This window comes from Gasterosteus aculeatus, chromosome 9 (genome assembly GCF_964276395.1).
Source record: "Gasterosteus aculeatus chromosome 9, fGasAcu3.hap1.1, whole genome shotgun sequence".
In the NCBI taxonomy this organism is placed as follows: Eukaryota; Metazoa; Chordata; class Actinopteri; order Perciformes; family Gasterosteidae; genus Gasterosteus; species Gasterosteus aculeatus.
Window position 1 is genome coordinate 11,339,164 of NC_135696.1, and position 17,218 is coordinate 11,356,381.

Sequence of the window (17,218 nt, forward strand, 5' to 3'; positions counted from 1 at the left end):
ATATTTATTTTCCTATCTGATCTTGTCGCCTTCGACACTGTTGTAGGCAGCAACAGTTTTGGTTGAAATTTTAAAGAAGGAATGCAGTTTAAAGCGTTTTCAATTTCAACATTTAGTACACATGTAGAACATCGAAATAGTGTAAAATCTTTGGCGATTGGTATCCATTCTAAACCCGGATAATCAAGGAGCCGTGATGCCGAGTTCTGCAGAATCCCCCTCTGGAGTCCAAACACTGGTGGGAGGGGCTTTCAGTTTGTTCAAACTTTCTCATTTGATTTTTCAACTTTTGGCACAATCTCTGCTTGCTTGTTTTGTGCATTAAAATATCATTAAATCCAGATCCCACAACGGATCCCCGAAAAGGAGAAAAACACCAGAGAGAAGAGCTCAGCGGATCAAGAGCTGACAAGTAGCTGAAATAGAATGCCGATAGCGTTTTATACGACCGAACCCATGAACTTAGCTGCCCATATTTAATGACCGACTGAGCAATAATCATATTCTTAGAAGATATTCAAACTGTCCACTGTAGTAAACATGTAAACAGGATAATTATTGCGAAATAGCTGCTCATTGGCACGAATTTGGACAACCTTGATTACAGATAAAAGTAAACGTCCCACAAACTCACACTTCTACACTGTGGATTGGATTGAACTCTCCTGGTTGAATCATCAGCTTATTAAAAATGTCGATGCCATAATATGTCAAGTATCAGTAACAATTTCAGCCAAGCTATTGTTTAATTACAAGGGCATTCATAAATCAATGCAAGGGAATGGCACCAGTTGTGCAACAGTACCTTAAATTCACAACTATATCTGTGTTAATGTGTGTTGCAATTTCCGATCGAATGAATCACAAGGAAGGTTATTGTTTCAGAAAAACAACCCAAGACCATAAATCTTATTTAAAAACCAAGTTCCCTCCCACTTCCTCTGCAAAAGTGCAAGCTGTAACATGCTGCTGCAACTATATAGTCGGACAAAAAAGAACACCCTCTGTCTTTGGCTTTAAACTTGAGAGCAAATCAAATCCTGCTTTGGTGCCCAAAGGTAAGTAAAATACTAACACTGAAACGTGCACATTAATTTTTGTTAATATGTGGACTTTCTTAATTTACTTAAGTAACGTTGTTACAATGTGTTTATACTATACAGGGGTTTTCTTGACATTCTTTACCTCCACTTTGAAGAGAAAATAGATAAGGATCACATTCCGATCAGTTCCTTGTCGACGGTAAATGTAACGTAACCCTTTTTGCCATCTGGGTGCCTAAAATGATGGTTGCTGCTTAATAAACCAAGTAAACGTGGTAGAGAACACACACACACACACACAGATTATGAGCTAAACATTATAAGAGTCTTGATTATTTTTACATAAGTACACATTATAATATACATGCTGCATTTCTTCTCATTAATATTATTTCTCTTTGGTTGAATTAGTATGCAAATTATTCTTGTTCAATATACATACATGCACTATATTTTTCTATGTATCTATCTATCCATGCTTGTATGCCCTGCAAATGTGTATATGTATAATATATACAGTGCATCAGGAAAATATTCACAGCGCTTCACTTCTTCCACATTTTGTTATGTTACAGCCTTCTTCCAAAATGGATTAAATTTAATATTTTCCTCAACATTGTACCACAACAACCAATAATGACAAAGTAAAAACAGTTTTTTGAAAATCTGTTAAAAATAAAGAACGAAAACATGACATGCACTTAAGTATTCACAGCCTTTGCTCAATACTTTGTTGAAGCACCTTTGGAAGCAATTACAGCCTCAGGTCTTCTTGGGGATGATTTCACAAGCGTGGCACACCTATTTCTGGGAAGTATCTCCCATTCTTCTTTGCAGAACCGCTCAAGTTCCATCAGGTTGGATGGGGAGCGTCGGTGCACAGCCATTTTCAGATCTCTCCAGAGATGTTCAGTCGGGTTTAAGTCAGGGCTCTGGCTGGGCCACTCAAGGACATTCACAGAGTTGTACCGAAGCCACTCCTTTATTATCTTGGCTGTGTGCTTCGGGTTGATGTCCTGTTGGAAGATGAACCGTCGCCCCAGTCTGAGGTCCAGAGCGCTTTGGAGCATGTTTTCATCGAGAATGTCTCTGTACATTACTGCATTCATCTTTCCCTCAATCCTGACTAGTCTCCCAGTTCCTCCCGCTGAAAAACATCCCCACAGCATGATGCTGCCACCACCATGCTTCACTGTAGGGATGGTATTGACCAGGTGATGAGCAGTGCCTGGTTTCCTCCAGACATGACGCTTGGCATTCAGGCCAAAGAGTTCAGACCAGAGAATTTTGTTTCTCATGGTCTGAGAGTCCCTCAGGTGCTTTTTTTCAAACTCCAGGCGGGCTGTCATGTGCTTTTTACTGAGGAGTGGCTTCCATCTGGCCACTCTACCAAACAGGCCTGATTTGTGGAGTGCTGCAGAGATGGTTGTCCTTCTGGAAGGTTCTCCTCTCTTCATATAACAACGCTGGAGCTGTCAGAGTGACCATCTGGTTCCTGGTCACCTCCCTGACTAAGGCCCTTCTCCCCCGATCACTCAGTCTGGCTGGGCGGCCAACTCTAGGAAGAGTCCTGATGGTTCCAAACTACTTCCATTTCCGGATGATTGAGGCCACTGTGCTATTTGGGACTTTCAATGCTGCAGAAATCTTTCTGTACCCTTCGCCAGATCTGTGCCTCGATGCAATTCTGTCTCGGAGGTCTACAGATAATTCCTTGGACTTCATGGCTTGGTTTATGCTCTGATATGCACTGTCAACTGTGATACCTTATATAGACAGGTGTGTGCCTTTCTCAGTCATGTCCAATCAACTGAATTTAGCACAGGTGGACTCAATCAAGTTGTAGAAACATCTGAAGGATGATCAGTGGAAACAGGATGCACCTGAGCTAAATTTTGAGTGTCATGGCAAAGGCTGTGAATACTTAAGTACATGTTATGTTTTCGTTCTTTATTTTGAACAGATTTGCAAAAATTTGCAAAAAACAGTTTTCACTTTGTCATTATGGGTTGTTGTGTGTAGAATGTTGAGGAAAATAATGAATTTAATCAATTTTGAAATAAGGCTGTAACATAACAAATTGTGGAAAAAGTGAAGCGCTGTGAATACTTTCCGGATGCACTGTATACTATAATTTTGTGTTCATTAAAGGGAATTAGTAATACTACTAGATTACTAATTTCCTTTTAATTTACTCTAAATTGGAGTGGTTTAACTAACCCATGTAGTAAATTAAAGAGTAAAGCTATAATTATTTATGACTATGTGGCCAAATTTGATTTACATCTTAACTGAACTTTTCTTAAATTCTTGTTCTGAAATCATATTATTTAATGCCACTGATTGTAAAACTGCTTATAGGATGCATGTGGTGACAATTTTGTTCTTAAATTCTTCCCACCTTCCTTTTTTTTTTTTTTTTACAATTTGAGCTCAATCTGCCAACTTTACATAAAGTACATGACACAGAAGGGGAGAAAGAAGAAATAATTCCAAAGCAAGAAAGAGCCTAAATAATCTTAACTGAATGGCTGAGAGGAAAGTGGAGCTTTGCATGCCAGTTTGGTCCGTTAGGTTTAATCCCGCTGTCTTTACATTCTGGATCTTCTCTCTAATATTCTCTCTAAATTACAACTACCTCTATGGTAATCCCATGCGGCAGTGGCCTACATTACACCTCAGCCTCTGTGTGCAGGGTTGGATCCAATTGTGTGTGATAGAACCACACAAATGTGACAACATTGAAACACTCAATCAAAAAGAAATGATTAAATACAATCTCTCAAAAAATTGTTCAGACGTTCAAGAGTTCAATTTTAAAATTCACCTGGATTACACTGTCTAGAAAGCATAATCCTACATTTCATGTTATGTCTGATTATGTAATTGAGGATGTACTGCTGTCTAGTGGCTGAAATCGGTATTAGAACAACGCAGCAGGACACGTTTATCACGTCAACCGTTTGCTTACTATTCTCCTCATGTTCTATTTAAATACATGTTGAAGTAAAAAACATTATTTGGTGAAACAAAATGTATTTAATACATATAATTTAATACCAAAGCGCACAAACAAGCGAAAAGAGATTACATACATGTCATGAGTAAGGCCATTTTGACAACATTAAATAAAGTCAAAAGGCAATTATTAGTACGTTCCTATACATAATCTTTCTGCTCTGTGAGGCGAAACAGACATCAAGCTAAATACTACCATCCTCTAGCTAACATGTTGAGGATGTTACAAATGGTGGCACTAGAGAAAATATTAGGGGATTACTACTTAATAAGATTCAACAACTGGCTACAAAAAATATTGCCAACATTTTCACAACAATCCATCCAACAATTACGATATTTTAGTTTGGAAGAACATGCCGGATGGACAAAGCAACAGACATTTCTGTCCTTATAGAGCCAGCTCCTCTTATGGCTTACAACGCTACTACAACTATACGTTATACAAGTAATTCAACAACCATTTTTTTGTGTCCACAGCTTTGGTGCATTAGATCATAGGACGGCCGTTGAACACATGATTCTTGATTGATTTCCACTCAATTAAAAACAGCCGTGTTGCACTTAATCTTCTGATGGTTGTGTTGAATGCTGCATGAGAGCGTCTTTGAGGCCTAGACGTCGAAAAGGCAGAGGAACGGGCGGTTGACTGTCAGGTGATTGAAGGGGGGATTGTGAACGCTTTGCGGACCCTCGAATGCTCATACGTCTGACATGAGCTCTTAAACTTTTCCCCGGCACCATCAGCAACCCACCTTCCTCTTCTACCAGACCGTCAAACGCCGCACCCAGACTCTGCCGTATTCTCACACAGAAGTTGGGACAGCTGAAGGCGTATAAGACGGGGTTCAACACAGGGTTCAAGAACGAAAAGGTCGTTGCCAAGGGCAGTCCCACCTCCACCAGGTTGAGATTTTTGAGCCAATAATGGGCTGTCACTTCAACCACGCAGAGGATGTGATAGGGGGCCCAGCACAGGACAAATGCTGCAATCACAAATGTCACCATCTTGGTGAAACTCTGGGACATCTGACTGTGATGTGTCTGATTGGAGGCGGTGGGGGAAAGGGTAGCAGGTGTCAGGTGTGAAGATGAGTCGGAGGCCAGAGGGTTGAGAATGATATTAGTGTTTTTGATGGTTGTAGGGGTATTTGGAGTTCCAGATGCCCCATCTTTGTTGGAGGAAATTAGTGTATTAGTGGGCCGGCTGGCACTCTGCTTCCTCCTTCTGCTCCTGTTCCTCAGGCTGAGAACAATTTGGATGTAGCTCCCTGCAATGACCATCAGGGGAAACAGGAATGCGAAAAGCAACTTGGAGATGGCTGTTGCTGCTTGCCTCACTTTGCAATCTCTCTCCAGAGACGATGTATACAAGGCAAAATTATGATAGCACAGTTTCCTCCCGTCCTCTTTCTCTGTAACTGAGCGGAAGAGAAAGTACGGTATTGTATTAATGACGGCCCACAGCCATCCCAACACGCACACCTTCCATGCTCCTGCCACTGAGCGATGATTCCAGCTCCACACCGGCTTGGCTGCCAGAAGGTAGCGGTCCACTGATATGGCTGCCAGCAGGAAAGCTGACACAAACATGTTCAGAAAGAAGATGGAAGCCTGCGTTTGGCAAAGTAGGCTACCCAGCTCCCAGCTATGAGACGACCAAAGGTAGAAGGTGAAGAGGGGCAGCGTTAGAGTTGCCAGGAAGTCAGACGTGGCCAGGTTCAGCACCCAGACGGACGCCACCGTGCGGCGCCGCAGGCGGAAGCCCACCACCCAGAGGATGACAGCATTCTCCAGGATTCCCAGGCAGGAGACCAGACCATGGATGAAAACGATGACCAAGTTGACCTGTGTGTTGTTGTTGAGTCTGTGCTCCTTCATCAGCTGTAGCAGGGGACAGATTGGCTGTCCCTCTGAGGTATCCGAGATGGGGGTTGTGTTTGACATTGCTGATCTGAAAGATAATAGCTAATGGAGAGATGATGAAAATCATTTAGGGTTCAGAATTTTGGAGCACACGTCTTTTGACTGGGGCTGATGGATACTTTTATGGTTGTTTAGTAAAAAAACAATTACTAAACTAAAACAATGATGGGCGATGATATGAACAATGGATTTGCTGATAGATCAGCACTCGCTTTTCTAATGATATACAACAATGACATGAGCACCCTAAAATAACCTCAGTTAACCTAAAGTTGAATTACAAATCTATTTTTACTAACATGAAAATAAATACAATTGTATCAAATACAATTAAGTTAAATGAAAATAACGGCATGGCGGACATGACTACAGGAGATGAACCTTCTTGAACATAATTATTATTGTTAGCAGAATGCTAGTGCGCCTTCGGTCTCCCATGGTCCACATTGTGCCAGGACATTCCACACGTTAGCATCCTTTAATGCAGCCTTTCAAGTGGCACAACACACTAACACAATAGAGGGGCTATCTGGGGATTTTCTAGGGGAAACAGCTTCATATATTACCTAGTAGGTTTGCAAACGAGTCTCACACAATATCAAATATTATATTCATCAGTATCATCTCTCCACATTCCACATTGTCTTGTAACCCGACATAGAAAGGGAACACACACACTACACTGTCCCTTTCAAACATGTCTAATCCTGTTCCAGTGGTCTGACCACATACCAGCTCGTTAGTTAAGCAAATACTGTGAGAGTATGTCAAAGACTTTCCCGGCAAGTTGTCAACGTACACAATTGTAGTAGTGCTCTTTCATGTTGTCGATATTGACATAGCAGTTGGCTCCACATCTCTACGCGTTTGACACTGTAACCACTCGCTGCTGCTCTGCTTTTGACATTTATTACAAATGATCAACTGACCTATTTTTGTCATACACATTATATTCCCCCTACACCCATTTACATGTTAGAGACACGTCTCAACACGTCTATGAAGAGACAGTGCAACAGTTCCATAGAAAACATAAAGATGAATCAACACCTCACTTTAAACCGTTTCAACAGGCATTTTTAACAGTATTACTTCTATGAAGGAAGCAATAATTGTACTGCTCTTTTTAAAAAAGATATACCGTATGTGCCTAGGTAGATAAACCTGGTGATAAACTGACTATAGAGTGTAAGTACAAGACAAACAAAAGACATTGTAGTCAGTCAGCCCCACATCCAATGCTAGATATATCCACAGATACCTGCTTCTCCGGTGCAGCGGGATTGAAGTTGAGACCGTATCTTACATCAGAATCTACTCATTTACATATAAAACATATATACATGTTTTAGAGATGTATAATAGAAATAAATCATCAACCCTGCTAGCTGTAAGTAAACACCACGTATGATTGGGTGCAGTATCTCTGTGTTTAATCACATGATATGAAACTGAGCTGTAAATTTAATGCAATTGAAAAACATACCTACGATGGATGTATTTTGTCAGCGTGGACAGAAGTAGGCCTGCCACGCATGTTAGGAGAGAGGGAGTTTAATGTTTCATAATGAATTCCTTATGCGTCCCATTCCTCTTTGTACTAAAAGTCATGTCTCTCGTGCCATGTAGACACTCACTGAATCCCTATTGCAGACATACCTCCCCTTGCTCCACCCTTTAAACTGACAGGACATCTGCTGAGCGATGGGAAAATATAATTTAAAAGCAATAGAGAGACACTGGGAATTTGCATACAGGAATGTGACAGCAGTAAGAGAGTGAAATATGATATCTTTGATGTATCATTGTCTGCTGGACTTGTTTGAACTAGTTCCCCTAAAACATATTGTATACTGATAATGATGACACAACGCGTCAACTGAGAAGTGTCAATTAACCCAAGAACAGCATTGGGGAAAGTGACTACTTGGAATGTTAATTTATACCTGGAGCTTAATTTCCACAGAGTGTCATTCAACACTCCTCACTCAGCTACCTGATCGCAAAAGGTTTAGACACACGTATTCATCAATATACATTTTGCTCCTCAGATTGATTTTGTCCAGTTTGTTTATGTCATCCGTCGTTGTAATTTATATTGGTTGTTTATGTGTCCACATACATGGCTCCACTTGTTTTGTACTCACTTTTCTACACAGTAAAAATGGAGAAAAGGTATATTTAAATGCATGGATTCATCTTCATATTCACATCTGAATAGTTAACAAATGTACTTTTAACTAGTAAAACATTGGAGATGAAAGTGAAAGAATACTCTTCTGTGGTGGTTGGGGTCCGTTAATGGGACCATAGCTAAATTTGACATTTAATAGAACATTTTGAATTCAATTCATTTGAAAAAATAAGTTTTCTTAAATGACCAACTGCAGCGACATATTCACTCGTTGCAACATATTTTCAATTACATTAACTAAAAAGTAATTCATTTATTTTTATTATATATATTTATTGATTTATAATATTCACTTCATTTTTTTTTGAATTGACTATTTATTCATGTGTGTATCAATGTGTTTATCGGAAACTATTGTCCAGTTGGCTTTCAGCTTTTGGTACAATTTTTTTTTAATGTATAATTTAACCAGCATTGTAACTCTATATTCTCTCTCCCTTGCTGTAGATTTATCATGACTTACATGCTGGGCACTTTCTTGCTGACTTTGGTCTTATCAGGGCCCACATGGGGCTTTCTCTCCCGGAGTAACGGTCCCGATCATGTCAGCATATCAAGAATGTCTCTAATTCAAAAAGTGACAGAGACATGTCGGGCGGTGGCTGAAGCAACTGGTCAAGATTTCAAAATCACGGTAGGATGGAAGTTAACAAACGTGCATAAACATACTCACAGACAACAAACAGAAAAACATACAAGTACATAATGTTCTCCTCGCATTCATAAAAGACCCTTCAGCTGGCTGAGGTGCCTGTATGAACTTCACTCATTATGACCAACCAAACATTGACCTAAATTATTAAAAAATCTAAGAAAATAATTGAGAATACATGAGAATATGGGGGGGTGTCATTTGTCCAATTCCTATTTTTGTGTCCAGCATCAATGTGGGCCCCACATATACAGTACGACTTGTTGTTGTAAACACTTAAGTGAACCCTGCATTCTGGAGTTGTAACCTCTAGCCTTTGACCTCTGGCTACAGGGTTCGTCTCCTGTAGAGCTGGTCCAGGCATGTCTGGATCCCACAGCGACAGGAGACGTGTCTGGTGCCAAGTTTAAGTCTGCTCTTCAGGAGATCTACACCCAGAATGGACTAGTAGACCGCGACTTTGTCAACAGGTGGGAGAAAAATCTGTTATGCAGGGCAATATAATATAGGTCAGCGTGCGCTGCTAAGCATTAAAAATGATTTTCTTTTACATTTATTTCAGTGCTCCACACCACTTCAACTCAGAGGCCTTTCTAGAGGGACGTGGCCTGATCATCGAGGGCCTGGTGGCCATTAAGGCGAACATTCGCAAAGAGAACTTCCAAGCAGCCAGAGAAACACTGGGCCGTGTCCTTCATACACTTCAGGTAGTAGGGGTGGAAAGAATCAGCTGTGTATAGAAAGTGTTAAATGAGGCAGAACGAGAGAGAAATAATAAAGAAATAACTGTCTATGTATGAAAGTGCTAATGTGTGTTTTTCCATTAACTATCAGGACTTCTACAGCCACAGTAACTGGGTGGAGCTGGGATATACCGAGCCATACATTAACCTCATACGCCCGGACCTTCCTCTGGAAAACCTGGCAGGTCTGTGTGTCTGTCTCCTACACAGTGATCATTAATGTAAAAATATTTCTGTGGATTAGGTAACGTAAAGTAGACTATATACACATATTTTTAGATTTTGTATATACTTCCACCAAGGAGTATATCCAACGGGAAAAGAGTAGAGTGTGTTGTTTTGTCATTTGGCCATGCTAGAGTCACAAAATGTACTTCAATCTGATTGGCTACTCTGTGTGGATTAGTTTCAGTTAACCGAAGACCAACCCCAAGATGACTAACTGTGGATTGTGTGTACCTTTTTCATGTATAGATGTCGGCACTGCCACCTGCAATGACTGTGCAAGTGGAAAGTGTCCAAATTCCATCCTGCCCAACATTCTGAAAGAGAAAAAACTCACATCAGGTTACATGGGAATCCTATCAGCTGACAAGCCCAAAGGTATCAGTGAAAACTGTTTTAAATACACATTATAATCCTGCTCAAAGGTAAAAAAAAGAATTTCCACAGCTAGTAATTTTTTCGACAACAGTATTACATGTATACATGGAAGACAACGATAGCAAGAAGAGGAATATTAAATTTTTCCAATCCGAAGAACCTTTTATGGGAAAATAAGTGGATGAGACCATCTGCTAGATGATTGGCTATAATTCTTAATACTTCAGATCAGGCCGACCTGGTCTAATTCCAAACAAAATTGACATGATATTCCTAAAAATTCAATTTTAACTCCCACTTTCCATAATGAATCATATGCTTTCTTGCGTTTTGGTTATTTTCCATTTTTTTCAAACCTTGTTTTATGAATAAAAACTTACCTCTATGAGACAGAGATGATCTTTACAATTACACCTGATTTATATATAGACCATTTTATTTAGTGCAAAGTGAACGGAGTTGCAGCTTAATTGCATATTCATCTTTTTCCAGCAGCTGGTTGGCTTCTTCAATTTATTTCTTAGATATTAGAGATATTCCCAGAACCATAGACCCCACTCCAGGCTAAAATTTTCTTTCTCATTCCCCAATTGTGGTTAATTGAAATGCTTCTCTCTATACTGTTACCCAATGATCTTAACTTTAGCTTCTTTAATAGTTTGTTATTAACTATTATTATTATTCTATATCCTGTTTTCTCTATATATACTTAAAACGTTAGTCATTCATTTCTCTCAATTCATCCCACTGAGGCTTTCTTAAAACCTGCCGTTCTGCTGTGTCTTCTAATCCCACCCTGCTGTCATCACCTACTCTACAGTAACTGGAATAATGATCACTTCAAACAGTAGAACCATTCCAAAACTCCCGCATTAAAATACTTTTAAAAATCACATGCTCTCTTTCGAACCGTTTAACTGCCGGTCCCTTCTGCCCCTTTTCCAGGTAAATGTAGCCATGGAGGTGCAGGTGACCTGACGAGCACAGCAGAACCTCGTGGAGGCATCAACAAAGATGAGCGCCGCGCCGACAATGTGGCCTTCCACAACGCTGCAGTGAATGTAGCAACAGCCGCCAGCCTCCAGCTGCTGGAGGACATCCGGTTAGCTGCAGGGGACAATAACTTCCTGAGGTATGAAGTTCAGAACTCCGTCCTCTCAAAGTTGTACTTAATGATTTCACTGTCCACTGGGGTTACATGACCTTTAATTGTCACCTCTCTTTCTCTTTCTTACAGAATGATGGGGATTGCTCGCTCATCTGTCGTTTGTTTTGTTATTGACACCACTGGCAGTATGTCAGATGACATCGAGGCGGCCAGGGAGGCTGTTTACGAAATAATTGACAGCAAAAAAGGAACGCAGGACGAGCCATCAGAGTACATTCTGGTGCCATTCAATGACCCCGGTATGAACTGTTTTTTGAACAAAATACTTTGAGCCGGAGGTTTGTCTTGGTACTTAACCCCTTTTCTGTGCTTTGTACGTAGAGTTTGGACCTATGATTAGGACAAGAGACCCCGAAAAGATGAAAAGTGAGATCAATAACTTGAGGGCGTCTGGAGGTGATGATATCCCTGAGATGTGCTTGTCAGGACTTATGGTACTATAACTATGATCTTGACTAACTGAAATACAGATAAGTTCCATTAAAGACTGTGATGATGAAGAAGGAAGTGACAGGTTTCATTGTTGTATTTCTCCAGGTGGCTCTCACCGGTGCTCCTGACTCCTCCAACATCTACGTTTTCACCGATGCTGTTGCCAAAGACATTTATCTCAAGGACACTGTTATGGCTCTTATCAGTAGCACCAAATCAACGGTAAATACTGACTGACACCCAGAGACGTCCTGCGTTCATTCAGTTTTATGAGGCTTTATGAGACTTCCTGATTTCTACAGGTGTCATTCTTCATCACCAATCCCGTCGGGAGGCGCCGTCGTTCCGTGGGTGATAACTCCTTTGAAGACTACAAGGATCTGGCTTTGGCCTCTGGAGGCCAGGCCATCGAGGTGTCTAAGAGTCAGCTGCCTCAGGCCACAGATATCATTCTTGACACCTCCACTTCAGCTCTGGTAAAACGGTGCACTTCGTTGTATATGATGTACTGTCTGAAGCATCTAGCGTTCGGTTGTTGTTAAATAAAAAAGGTGCAAATCATTAGGCTCTTCTTTCCCCCCCATCTCTCTCAGGTGACAGTTCTTCAGCGAGCAAGGAACCCTGGGAAGCAGGAGACATTTCCCTTTGTGTTGGATGAATCTCAGAAAAATATCACAATCTACATCACAGCACAATCAATTACTTTCACGCTGACCAACCCGGCAGGTAAGAAACTATTCCAATTTGCGGTGTTTGCCCTGGTTTAAGGAAACCTAATACATTGACAATCATTGGGTTTCCTTTTTTTCCTCTGCTGAGAAAAGATATTTAAGAATAATGAATGAATGCCATTAAATTTCCAGGTGTGACCCAGAACCATAATGAGGTCAGCGGTAAACTGGGGTCCATAAACACTGTGGGCAACCTGTGGAGAATTCGTCTCCACGCTGACAGCATGAAAGGGACCTGGCAGATCAACATCATTTCCAACCAACCATACACACTTAAAGTCACAGGTCAGATACTCTGTTAGCTTTTGTATTTACTGAACAGACGTGAACATTTTCATATTCAATTCTAACATTCGGGTGACAAAGTTTCACATATAAAATTATTTCCTGAAATTCTTTTAAATGAATTGTTACTAGAAGGGAGAATCCCATAGGTCAAAAACATTTAACACAAATCAATTCACAGTTTTTGTTCACACATAATGATAACCAAAAATGTGTTTTATCTGTATTTACAGGTCAAAGTACTATTACTTTTATCTATGACTTTGTGGAGCGCTTCGGGGGACCTCACCCAGGTTACGCAGTCCTCAGTGGTCATCCACAAGCAGGTACATTTTACTAAGCAATAACATTCTTTCACAACAGCAGCATATCATGAACTTTGTACAGGTTCAGAGAAACTATGTAATTAATCATCAATGTCAGGGTGTAAGTAAGATTTTCTTCCTCTAGGATGCTGTCATCAAATCAATCATCAAACGTGTCGTGTTAATGTTTAATCAATGCTGTGCATGTGTTGTCTGAGGAAGGTAACACATCTAGTGTGTCTAGTGGGGAAACATCGGTGACAAATTTCTCGTTTTTAGCTCAGATAGAAAGATCATCTTAAAAAGCTCAGGTGCTTATGGTTTTCATTTTTGTCAAATTTGCGTCATTTATAGAAACACGAATCTGAACAAATGCTAAATCCTGCTCTGTGTCTTCTATGTCTGTATATTAGCGAGAGTTGCTAACAGTTTTGTCATAACATGAAGTGACCATATGTCCCCCTTTTTGGGGGGATTGTCCCAGTTTGAAGCTGAGTGTTCCCTCAAACATTTGTAAAACTCTACAACGTCCATGTTTTCACAAGAACAAGAATTCTCCCCTTGTTTTTGTCCTCACCTTTCCCCTCCACTTCTTCCCTCTGAAACCCAGGCCAGCCGGCCATTCTGATGCTCTCAGTGATTGGTAGGAAAGGTCCATCCTCAGTGACCATAGGAGACGTTTCCCTAGTAACTGTATCTGGTCCTGAGACTGTTAGAAATAGCACAATCACTGACATGGGCAACGGGGACGTCCTGGTGACTGTCGACGCCGTCCCTGAGGGGGAGTTTGTGGTCAGCCTTAAAGGAACTGACAAAGTGTCAGGGAGCGATTTTCAGAGACAGTCTACCACCCAGATGTCCGTCTCCAAAGTGAATATCAAGGTTGGTCTTCTCGCTTTCTGTGTACACACACAAGAAGCTTCTTGTTTTATTAAAGACACGTGAACATAGATTGTTTAGTGCTATATAAGAACAATATCCCTTTTTTATTGTTTTACTTCCATTTGACAACTAGGCTGTGGCAGACAAAAGTATGGAGCCAGGAAAAACCTTCACTCTCCCCTTCAGTGTCATGACCCAGGGATCTGGTGGTCAGTACTCCATCAGCGCCAGAAACGACAAGAACTTCCCCATGTCCAAGCCACCCAGGTGAGGGGAAGCTGTTTCAAAATATTCCTCTGTTAAATATCCTTATCGTTACTGATATACCTTGAATATACCCATTTCTTTCTGCCTGAAGCTTAGGCCAAATCTACATCTGAATGGAGTATTTTTGTGAAACCCCAGCCCTTTGTTTGAGTTTAGGCCTACAGAGGTTTCAGGCAGTAGTTTGCTTTGTTACACCTGCTTACATTAGTGGCCAATATGTCCAAAAATTGCTGTAACTTACTGAAATCAATAACTGGTTTATTGGTTAATTTGAACTTCCTCTATCCCTTATTTTTAAAAATTTAAATCAAAGTTGAATGCCTGGATTATTCACAGTAAAAGCTCCTGTAATCACAAAGTGTACTTTCATGTCTTCTCTTGACAGTCTCACCTTGATAACTGGACAATATGCTAATTCCTCTGTAACCATCACACCACCTGCCGCAACAGCATCAGGCAATGATGTCACTGTGACTCTGGAAGCCAAGTCGTCCAGTGGTGCTGACTCCAACTACATCGTTTTGAGGTTCTCTGTTGTTACCAAAGTAAGCAGACACCTCCTGGATATACTGATGGAAAGAGTGAAATAAACTAGTAAATAGAGTGCTGCAGGGTTGAGTCCTGAAATGAGTTGTTTGTTGAATCAGCAAGACGTAAACTGATGAACTTCTTCACAAAAAGTATTATTATTATGCACAAGATGTCGATTGAAATTTACTGCAATTCACTAATTACATAATATATTTATTTTCTTCTTCTCTTCCCAGATTACAGATTTTGTTCCGCCTTTGTGTGAGGTGGTCAGTGTGATGGCTGATGATTGCCCTCGCGACGTGTCTCAGTGTGACCCTTTCAAGTGGAAACTAACAGCCACCCTCTCAGACGGAAATGGCACCGGAGTAGAGAGCGTGTCCCTACGCCAGGGCAGTGGAAACCTCACAACCACCTTGCTGAGTGATCCCATCATTCAGGCCAACTACACAGCATCCTGCTGCTCACAGATTGTTGAGTTTGTAGCTGTAGATACAGTCGGAAATGTGGGCAAGTGCTATCACTCCATTGTACGCTCTGCAGGCCCTCCCACCTTACCTGCATCGCTGCCACTGTGGTTGTGCCTGCTGGTGTCAGCCTTAACAGTCTGATTTATTTTAAGTAACCGTAAAGCTGGTGATGGTTCTACAATTCTAAGGTCATGAATGCATTCTTAAGTTTGCCAAAAGGTAATATTTCTTATGAACCAAACCAAATACTTTTTATGATACTATTCTAGTCTTTGCAATGTGTCAGTTTTGTTGTAAAAAAATCTTCTGGTGCAGAGAATCTGAGCATTATGGGTGACTTATCGTCTTTTTGTAAATGCACATACAGTACTGTGAAGCAAAAATATATAACGTGCATGGACAAATATAGTGTATTAGTTTGGACATCTCATGGAATAGGCATTGAACTTGCCACATGGCAGCAGATGATATTTTCGAGGTAAAATATTTTTGCCTTGATTTGTACATTTTGTTTTGGACGGTTCTTCTTTATTGAAATCACTCTGTATCCCTCTGAAACAAAAAATGGATACAGACAAGATGTTAAAGTTCAATTTAAACATTAGGTTATGATTTGTCGTGCGAGCAAAACAAGGACTAGACTGGAGACTTAAATCAAAACAATATGACAAAGCTTATTTGCAACAAGAGTATTGTTTCTTGCAGTTTAACGTGCACGGACCTATTTTAGGCAACAACAACAGGAAAGAAGGCGCTTAATACAAAATGCGCTTATGTTTTATAGTCTCTAGGAGCATTTTTGATGGGTTATTAAGATGGAGGCAGCTCCTGCCTAGAATCCTCGGAGAGCCCCATTGGAGCACAGTGATGTCCATCCCTCTGGGCACTCGGATCATCACGCTTCCCGTTGTTCATGAGTTCTTCATATCAGGATACTTGCAAGATGTGTGCAAGATGATTTGCATTTGAGCGATTGGTGATGACCACACATCTGGAGCTGCCTCCGCCATTCTTTCAAATCGACATTACGCCAAAAGATTCGCCCTCCTCTGGCGCTGATTGGTTTGTTTAAGGTTGACGGCCAATCAAATCGACGGTGGCAGCGAGTTACCCAATCAGGGGCCAAAAGGGACGAGTCTTCACTGACTCCGGCTGGGATTATTTGCATGGGATTGTGCATTGAATAAAACTCGGACAAACCCCGTCCCGTATTGATTCAAGACGGGACGCGCTCTTTTATTCTCAAACTACGGGACGATTCCGTATTTTAAGGGACGGGTGGCAACCCTAATTATGAGGCCAAAGAACGGTGTGCAAGTGCAACTGCAGCTTTAATGGAGTACTGGCCCCACTGGAATCTAACTGTAGGAGCCATATACATTTGGTATTATTTCATTTAATTTTGCTCTGTGCCACTAGGGGGCTGTATGTGCTTTGTGGCTCAGCTGACCTCGGATCAGGCCAGGTAGGCCATTTAATCTGCAGGAATCTCAGACACAGGTGTTACTAATTTGGGGAAGCAAACAGTTTTCGATTGTGCCAGTATGCGTGTGTTTTTGTGGTGAGCAATGCGGTTTGTTATTTTGGGTACATGTTAAAGTTTTGCCGTTTTATGATATTTGGATGTAAAATAAACATGCAAGATAATTGTAACATCACAAGACTCCGTTTTGCTGTGTTCGAGCGCACCGGGCGCACGTCTAAAACTAATCCACCATATTAGCAACCAGTACTAGACTTCGTTTAGGACTTCGTCAGTACACTAACTTTGCATGAAGCCGATGGTTACTCGCGTCCACGTGACTTTATCTATGGCAGTGTGGGGGAAAGACTTTCTGTCACAGTGGCACTAGAGTCATTAAATTCATTAAATATACAGAAGTAGCAATGTAGCATTAGTAGCAAAACAAAAATATATAATTTTTTTATTTGGACATTTTTTTCAGGTGAGGGGGGCGCCCCCTGTTA

At 40.9% G+C, this 17,218-nt stretch overlaps 2 protein-coding genes across 3 annotated transcripts in view; one reads left to right on the top strand and one right to left on the bottom strand.

Moving 5' to 3' along the window:
- Nucleotides 1–939: 939 nt before the first annotated feature.
- The window catches only part of LOC144383389 (von Willebrand factor A domain-containing protein 7-like), a 30,975-nt gene continuing 14,696 nt past the window's right edge, over nucleotides 940–17,218 (top strand). Inside the window, exons 1-18 of the mRNA XM_078080576.1 lie at nucleotides 940–1,058; nucleotides 8,629–8,815; nucleotides 9,167–9,303; nucleotides 9,396–9,540; nucleotides 9,668–9,761; nucleotides 10,051–10,179; nucleotides 11,125–11,311; nucleotides 11,417–11,586; nucleotides 11,669–11,781; nucleotides 11,885–12,001; nucleotides 12,082–12,255; nucleotides 12,373–12,505; nucleotides 12,643–12,795; nucleotides 13,029–13,121; nucleotides 13,711–13,982; nucleotides 14,116–14,249; nucleotides 14,635–14,794; nucleotides 15,017–15,310. Coding sequence (XP_077936702.1) covers nucleotides 8,636–8,815; nucleotides 9,167–9,303; nucleotides 9,396–9,540; nucleotides 9,668–9,761; nucleotides 10,051–10,179; nucleotides 11,125–11,311; nucleotides 11,417–11,586; nucleotides 11,669–11,781; nucleotides 11,885–12,001; nucleotides 12,082–12,255; nucleotides 12,373–12,505; nucleotides 12,643–12,795; nucleotides 13,029–13,121; nucleotides 13,711–13,982; nucleotides 14,116–14,249; nucleotides 14,635–14,794; nucleotides 15,017–15,310 — 2,685 coding nt within the window. The 5' untranslated portion in view covers nucleotides 940–1,058; nucleotides 8,629–8,635. The remainder of the gene's footprint in view (nucleotides 1,059–8,628; nucleotides 8,816–9,166; nucleotides 9,304–9,395; nucleotides 9,541–9,667; nucleotides 9,762–10,050; nucleotides 10,180–11,124; nucleotides 11,312–11,416; nucleotides 11,587–11,668; nucleotides 11,782–11,884; nucleotides 12,002–12,081; nucleotides 12,256–12,372; nucleotides 12,506–12,642; nucleotides 12,796–13,028; nucleotides 13,122–13,710; nucleotides 13,983–14,115; nucleotides 14,250–14,634; nucleotides 14,795–15,016; nucleotides 15,311–17,218) is intronic.
- LOC144382987 (prostaglandin D2 receptor 2-like) lies at nucleotides 4,065–7,618 on the bottom strand. Of its 2 annotated transcripts, none has more exons than XM_078080590.1 (2): nucleotides 7,478–7,618; nucleotides 4,065–6,029 (listed from the first exon to the last, which is right to left on the bottom strand). In XM_078080590.1, exon 2 carries the CDS (start codon nucleotides 6,006–6,008, stop codon nucleotides 4,626–4,628), a length of 1,383 nt encoding a protein of 460 aa, XP_077936716.1. In that variant the 5' UTR covers nucleotides 6,009–6,029; nucleotides 7,478–7,618; the 3' UTR covers nucleotides 4,065–4,625. The 2 variants fall into 2 exon arrangements, with proteins under 2 accessions (XP_077936716.1, XP_077936715.1); XM_078080589.1 differs by having other exon boundaries at nucleotides 7,474–7,616.

Excerpts from the sequence above, each read along its gene's own strand:
- LOC144382987 (XM_078080590.1), bottom strand. The coding sequence starts at position 6,008 with ATGTCAAACACAACCCCCATCTCGGATACCTCAGAGGGACAGCCAATC.